The sequence below is a fragment of the Montipora capricornis genome, chromosome 3 (genome assembly GCF_036669925.1).
Source record: "Montipora capricornis isolate CH-2021 chromosome 3, ASM3666992v2, whole genome shotgun sequence".
NCBI classification, from domain to species: domain Eukaryota; kingdom Metazoa; phylum Cnidaria; class Anthozoa; order Scleractinia; family Acroporidae; genus Montipora; species Montipora capricornis.
Window position 1 is genome coordinate 53,764,242 of NC_090885.1, and position 7,500 is coordinate 53,771,741.

General features: G+C 39.9%; 1 protein-coding gene across 5 annotated transcripts in view; it reads right to left on the reverse strand.

Moving 5' to 3' along the window:
* The window catches only part of LOC138043391 (uncharacterized), a 31,447-nt gene extending 27,551 nt beyond the window's left edge, over positions 1-3,896 (reverse strand). For 4 of the 5 annotated variants that reach the window (XR_011131248.1, XR_011131247.1, XM_068889639.1 and 1 more), the window contains exons 1-2: positions 3,759-3,862; positions 2,329-2,529 (exon numbers count right to left, since the gene is read on the reverse strand). Coding sequence is in view for 2 of the 5 variants with exons in the window: in XM_068889639.1 (XP_068745740.1) it covers positions 2,329-2,347 (19 nt within the window). In the remaining 3 variants the exon portion in view is untranslated. Of the gene's footprint in view, positions 1-2,328; positions 2,530-3,758 lie in introns of all 5 variants that reach the window. The other variant, XR_011131246.1, reaches the window with a different exon arrangement.
* Positions 3,897-7,500: the final 3,604 nt, after the last annotated feature.

Consider the following 7,500-nt stretch of genomic DNA (forward strand, 5'->3'; position numbering starts at 1 on the left):
AAATGAGGAAATTGCAACTAGAAAGTGACATTTTGAAGGAGAAGCAGTCATCCTAAAATCACATTTGATGAACAGGGTTTTGTTAAGCCATGATGAGTCCAGGTGATCTGGTGGTAAATTTGCAGTCTTAAGAAAAGATTGATTTTGTTGTACTCATTTTCATGTTTTTGAGACAGATGTCTTGAAGATCATAAACAAGACTGTCTAGATTCTAGAATACCGGTCTACTTAATTTGCAAAGGAATAGCGTCTGTTATTATAATATATGCCTAGTTCTTCAAAGGGCACTACTGCAAGAATACAATAGTGGCTGGGTATTCTAGAAACACTTCGTGTTACATCATAACACTCGACCAATGGAAATGAAGCAATTGAGTGATTAATTTTATTAGTAGTTTTATTTTTATGAATGCTCCATGTCTTGGGCAATTTTGTTGTCAAGTTTTGGCTTTTGTTTGTTTTTTTGTTGTTACTTTTAACACAGATGCAAAACTATTTTGCTTGTATGTATCAGGGGGGTTTCATTTATTAGCTCATAGGAAGGGGGGGTGGTTGGCAAAATTACTTGGAAAGTCCTTCAAACATTTCCCAACCCCCCTCTATAGTAATGGCAACAATAACATAACCCCAATCTTTATCCAGCATTATATCTCAACCCCCCTCTTTCTCTCCCTCATACATACGGGAGGCACCCAACTTATACATGAAAGCAGAACAGCTCAGCCAGTTCATCCAATGCATTCATGTGTTATTAGCATTAATGCTTATATTTAACATTTTCAACTCAATAATCATCTATATCCTTAAAGGCAACAATTCAGCATGAGGCGTAGCAGGGTTTTTCCGTTTTAATAGGTACCCTCAGGAAGAGGCAGTGAAACAAGCGCTTTCTGCATGAGCCTCTAGGGAGGATCTGGGGGCATGCTCCCCAGAAAATTGTTATTATTAGGGCCTCAGAAATGCCGTTTCCCATGTTTTCCGGGGGTAAGTTTCATAAATCAAAGCATGAAAAAAAATGCTAACTATTCAATCGCTGTAACTTTGCTTTTTATTTGTCAACCTTTGGAACTACTGATATAAGTGTTTAGTAGACGAGTGCATTATCCACGGTAAATGTGGCTACAGGAAAAGGGAGAGACCTCTCCCTTTACAATGGAAATATCAAATAAATAAATAAAATAAACTGTTTTATTTTTTGGATTTTTGGAGGTACGCATATATGTGGGTATGTCATTTAAAATGAACTCACCTGATGACTGTTGAGTGGCTTTTGGACAAAGTGACCCAATAAAATTAATGCTACTGTTAGAGTGCACCTCACTCCAAGTGTTTTTCACTGCAAAGTTGAATCTTTCCATCTATGCCAAATACATTTTTCCATGTTCTCCTTGAAAATTGGTTTCAATGCACAGTAAATTTAACAAAACTCTCTCCATGTTTTGTCACTTTCAAGGCCTACCGGTAGCTAGCAAGAGGCAATAATCAAGTCTTTAACCGAGGTGATCCCTACCAAACTGCTCTGCATTGCAAAAAAGTTCAAAACAGTTTTTCCGTCATAATTGAAATTAACTCATGCCTCTCATTACCTTTGCAAAAATCTCTCTGGTGTTGAGATTAACATTTATTTTTATAAACAAAAGAAAATATTTTGAGTTAAGTTGAGCTTAAGTTATGTAGAAGCTATTGAGGAATGGAGGCCAGGCAGAAATTTGCTGCTTTGCACTGCCCACCAGAGTAATCAAGGAGGGAAATCTTGTCTTTCACAGGCCAAAGGCCCTCTCAGTGGTGTTCTACATTTTTGTATGGGCCTTCTGGTTTGATAATTTGCATACCCACAGTCTCTCAGGAGCCACCCATTCCCGCCTCCTCCACCCTCCATACATGCTTGCAAGTAGCTGGCATTAAAAATAGTTGAATCATGTACAGAGCCATGCCATATGCAAACAAAATTTGTAGATGACAGGTGAGCATTGCACACTGTCATCACATTAATAGCATGAAAACCCTTGTGGCAAACAGAGAGATGTTCATCACTGTCTGGGCGCCCGATAGGAATGAGAGAGCCATCAATTGCTCCAGTCACTCTGGGAAAGCCAGCTATAGGGTAAAATATGGTCACATTTGCTTGAAAGATTTATAAACATGAATTTATTGTCACACTTGAACACCACCAAAACAAAACAGAGATAAAGCGGACCGCCGTGGGAACAACATACGCAAAGAAGTTCCTTGTTTGATGAGCATTAATTGATAGGTTTTGTCGAGTTTGAGTCCATATAATAATTCCTTTTTTTCTCGAGCACAAGAGTCAATTACCGGGTGACTTACCGGGCACGGTAAAGACCATAGTTGATCAAGCAGCAGTTATAGTTGTAAGAATTATCTTTCTTTGTTTGTTTTGGCTCTGTTTATGTGGTGGTGTTTTCATTAAATGTTACATCTTCGGTGACTGGTGGAGGGTTGTGCTGCTGTTCATGGTCTCTTTTTCGTTTCCCATCATGCTTGAAAGTTGCTGGACACCGTGGTGATCTGCACATGAAACGACCTTCTGGAGTAACCATTTGCCTTGAATTTATCTGGTCTATTTCATCCTCATCTAGCACAGCACTTATAATGTCAGCAGCTTTTGAATTAGCAATTACAAACATGTCCAAGATTGCTTTGGCAACCTTGAACAAATAGAGCCTGCCTAGAATGCTTTGGTTGTCGTTTTCTTCTTGGGCCAAGTGTGGCATTTTCATGGTTACAGGCGAGGCATCAATGGATGACATTCCAAGAATCTTAAGGGCTGCTGCAACCACTCTCGCGTTTCGATCGAAGGTCGTTTCGATCGAAGTTCGTTTCGATCGAAACCAAAAGTCAGTTCGATCGAAGGCAAGAGTCAGTTCGATCGAAGAGTAAATGTTTATAAAAACTACAGTTTTGCAAGCGTATAGATAATAAAAGTTCTTGTGCTGTGTAATGTTTGCGCGAAGTAATATGCGCGACGCGGAAACGCGGTGTTCAATTGATTTCCTTTGTTGCCGGCGTTTCTTTCTCGGCGTTCCTGATCGGCAATGCTCAATTAGCTATTCGCTATAACGTGCGTACACTGAAACACGGGGTTTAAGATTTTATTACCATGATGAAACGAACAAGTATTGTCACTTTCAATGAGAACCGAGCGAAAAGAGATTAAACGCTGTTGAAAACACTTGCGTTTGGAACAGAATCCGTGGATTATCATAGCTTCTCATTCTCTTAAGCAATAGTTACAGTCTTCGATCGAACTGACTCTTGTCTGTCTTCGATCGAATTGACTTTTGTCGATCGAAACGACCTTCGATCGAAACAACTTTCGATCGAACTGACTTGCATTCTTTCGAGAAACAGGCCCCCGGTAACTAAGAGAAAAGAAGTAATGAAACGGGAAACGCGAAAACGCCAAAACGAAACAGACACACATGAAAGATGGAAGACACAGCTGTATGCAACAAATTTCAGTGGGGAAAAACAATAGTAAGAGATTCCTGTGCTTATTCTTTCAGTTTCTCAAAAAGAAGAATTTGTGTAGATGTTAAAAAAGTGGTGGATGTGATTGATGTTATTGTAAAAATTGTTCCACTACGTGTAGATGACAGGGCTCAAAGTTAGCGACCAAATGGTCGCACATGCGACTAAATTTTTGGTTGTGCGCCTAAAAAATCATGTGTGATCTCACTCGCGCGCCTTAAAAGCTCAAGTACAGTGCAACTGAATGCCTCTCTGCTTTTTCTCACCTGACTACAGTGTATACTTGCGTATTCTAAGTGGTTCGTCATGAAACCGAAACATCAATCATTTTCCTCTTGTTGTGTCATTCCATCCATACTCTTTTGTCAAAACTCTCCTGACACATGCAAATGAAGACTACGAATAAAGCACATGCTTATTGCGCATGTTAATGGTTTGTGATAGTGGAAGGTCAAGAGAGGGTCAACAATATGAGCCTTTTTCTTCAACGTAAGAAAATTGTTTTAAAAAGTTAAGTCATCGCGCTTATATTGTCTTGTATTCAATAATTTTCTTATAAAAAGCCAGCCTTCACATTCTACAAAAGTGAATAAATCTGCCTCGAATGATACTGCATCACTATATCAGTCTGCGATAAAGCTAGAGAGGATGAGCTAACGAGCAAGAAAAGAAAATATGCAAATTTCAAAGAGCGGGCTGAAACGAATTCGAGTAGCTAGAAGGGGGTTCAGAGAAAGAATTTATGCACTGCAGATACTGTAAAGTTTTCCCCGTGCATTCATCCGCTTCATCCTAATCTTAGTCAATGGTTCCCTGCTAGCAGGGGTCTCTTTCCTTTTGTGTTCACTGGGCTGACGAGTGCGGGAAAAGAGACCTCTGCCATGGGTCGAAAGCATGAGCGGCGGTTACGTAGCGACGAAATCCTCAAGTCATGCTTCATGTTGTGCTGGCTCACTTAACAACAGCGGAATCACTCTAAAGGAATGCGCGAGACATAGCGGCCTACAACAACGACGTCAAATGCGCAGAATTTATTTGCCATTTGCGACATCATAAAGTCTGATCTTGGTAACCTGATGGAATCATTGAAGTACGCGTCTATTATCAGTTATGAAGTTGTGTATCTATTCCGGTTTTCAAGAGTATTTTCTTTGGTTACAAGTGTGCATTGAAAAAATACATAATGTTCAAACTTTTCTGTTATTTCGAATGTACTTAAACAACATGTAATAATAGTTTGTTATTGAAATTGAGAAGTCAAGTTGATTTAAAAACTACAAGTCAGAATTTTATCGCTTTATCAAACGAAAAGTAAGTCAGCCTTACTAGTTATAACAACAAACACGGCACTAAAATAAAATACAAAACTGAAGATGACGTAATCGTAATGTCTTACGTTCTGCTTTTCCGTTGGAACAGGTGCTCCCAGTATTTTAAGCTGTGCTCCTAAAAATATACACTTGGTAGCACAAGTGCTCCCAAAGCCAAAACTAAACTTTGAGCCCTGAAATGTTGTCTGTCAAATCCGGTTTCTGGTTGAATCTGTTTTTACCTATATAGCTAGGTTAAATATGCATTCTACCTTAGTTTAAAACAGCTATAAACCTCCAAAAAGCTCTGTTTTACGAATCCTCAGAATCCTCTCAGAATCTGAATTCACTCAGTCCAGCAAAGTTTGCTGTGGAGGTAATTATAATATGGTTTTTTTTCTCATTAGTGCCTCAGCTGAAGAACTAAATATTGGTCGAGGCGAGTATGGAGCCAATTTTAACAGCTTGAGAACGAACGCAAATGGTGAATTTTTTTTCCGTTGTAGCTAGCTGACTTCAGGTCAAGGCATCATCACCATGCTGGTAAACGCAACAATAAATCTCTCATTAGCTTATTTTGTGCGTTTCCCCAGTGTTTCCTTGTCTCTTGAGATTGGTTGCAAACCTCGTAATACAATAGGTTTTGTATTCAAAGTAATCAGTTATGTAGCAGTTCTCGTAACGTATAATATGATTGGCTCGATAACCAAGCCAAAAATGAAAGGCTAAACAATTGAAGCAATGACTTAGACTTCAAAACAATAGGAACTGCTTGTAATACCAAACGATCGCAGGTTACGAGAGCTGCTACATTACCCTAGTAATGGTCTTTTTTCTAGCATTAGTCCACTGAGCCAGAGGGGTGCTTTCAAACAGATGAATTTACTTATGTTCCCTAAAAAATAAATGATAAAAGATGAAGCAAATATACATTTCTTTCATTCATCGAGTGCTTCACAGAAAAAAATGAGCTCAACAAATTGACCTGCTCCCAACTGTGTGGCTTCATGTGCATAGCTCAGTTCAGTGGTAAAGCATTGCTCCGGCATCTCAGAGGTCATAGGTTCGAACCCGTTAGAGCCACCTGAATACTTCAGGTGTTTATCACGCAAATCACGGACTTCCGGCTGGTCTACGCACGCTCAGAAATTCGAAACAGTTGTTAGCAACGGTTACAAAAATGGACCTTCACTACGACTGCGTATAAATTAGAAGTGGCCAGAGTCTTAAAGTGAAGCCAGAGTCCGTGTTCTTGCTGCTGACCAAAGAAAAGCGGATTCTGGGGACGAAATTGATGGATTGATAGCTCAGATGGTTGAGCAGAGTCGGTTGAGCACTGAAGTGCTGCGCATGCGCAATCTCGAGTCTCGTTCAAGCTTGTTTTTAGGCTACTCTCGCAATTGTCCAAGTTACATCTTTAACTTAGAATTAAATACCCTCAGTGCAAGTATATGAAACTTCATATATTCTCTATCACACTTCCAAAAATCTTAGTTATTATTATTTTTCATCAGATTGAGCCCTCTTGTGAACTTACAGTGAGTAGTGAAGCCTATGTTTCGGCCTATTTTATTCGAGCTGGTGCATATGGAGATGGTACGTTAGTACGCGCAGGTTTGCCTGTGGTCCTGTCCTACCAAGCGACCCGCTCTCCTGGAAGGAAGTGGTGTGTGCAGCTATATGGTCGGATGACGGCGTTGGAATCGAGGGCCGGAATTTTCTACCAATGGAGACGGGGGCTGTGGGGTTGGGGAACACGGCACAAACTGTATGAGTTCGGAAAATGGTCAGCTTACCGACGAAATTGGAAGTTGCTGGAAAAATGTGGCTGATCGTAAATGACTGCCACAAGTGCAAGCGCGTATTCATGGATAATTGAATAATGGCTCTTCAAGAACTCTGTATTGTCTGGCTAGCCCGCTTAACTTTTTATTGCTTTTAAATAAAGCATATTCACTCTTCCTCTTAAGTTCAGGAATATGTACTTATTGACTGAGTGGGAGGGCCTGACCTAAACTCAGTCAATAAGCATTTTTATTGCATTGCAAAGAGCAGAACGTGTTCCTAATAGGGCCGTACGGCTTTTTCCGGTCCTTCTCGTGCTAATGCGTACGGTTGCCTGAGCACCAGCGGGACCGTAGTGGATAGATGTTAGCCTCTGTTAGCTCATTATATATAGTGGTTGCTTGAAGTAAGGTTAGGAAGCTAAATGATTACCCCTGAGAATTACTTCAATTCCAGCTCGGCGTTAACTGCTCGGCAGGGAGATTTTTTTCAGGCGAAACAATGGTTGTTTTCATTGTAATTTGGTTGCGGATTAAGCTTCATTTATTTACTTTTATTAGTCTTTTAAGCCATTAAAACCCTCCCCATCTCAGTAAAAGCAATTATAAGGAACTTCTTCGAGTTAAAAGGCCAGCTAGTGTGACTACGAAATTGATGTTAACTATTAAGGGTTAATAAAGGTGGTTGATTAACTAAAATGAAACGAATTCGCAGGACTGTAGTACATAGCCATTTCTTGTGAAAGTTGCAAGACTTAAAGGAATAAAACTAAATTGTCCATGAATAGCTCTTTGTGTAGATCTTTGACTATGAACTGAATTAGTATATTATTAATCACATGCAAGGCTGCAGTTCCCTGTGCAAATATCACATTTGGGCGTTGTGGCGCAGTATCGATTTGGGTTTAGATGAT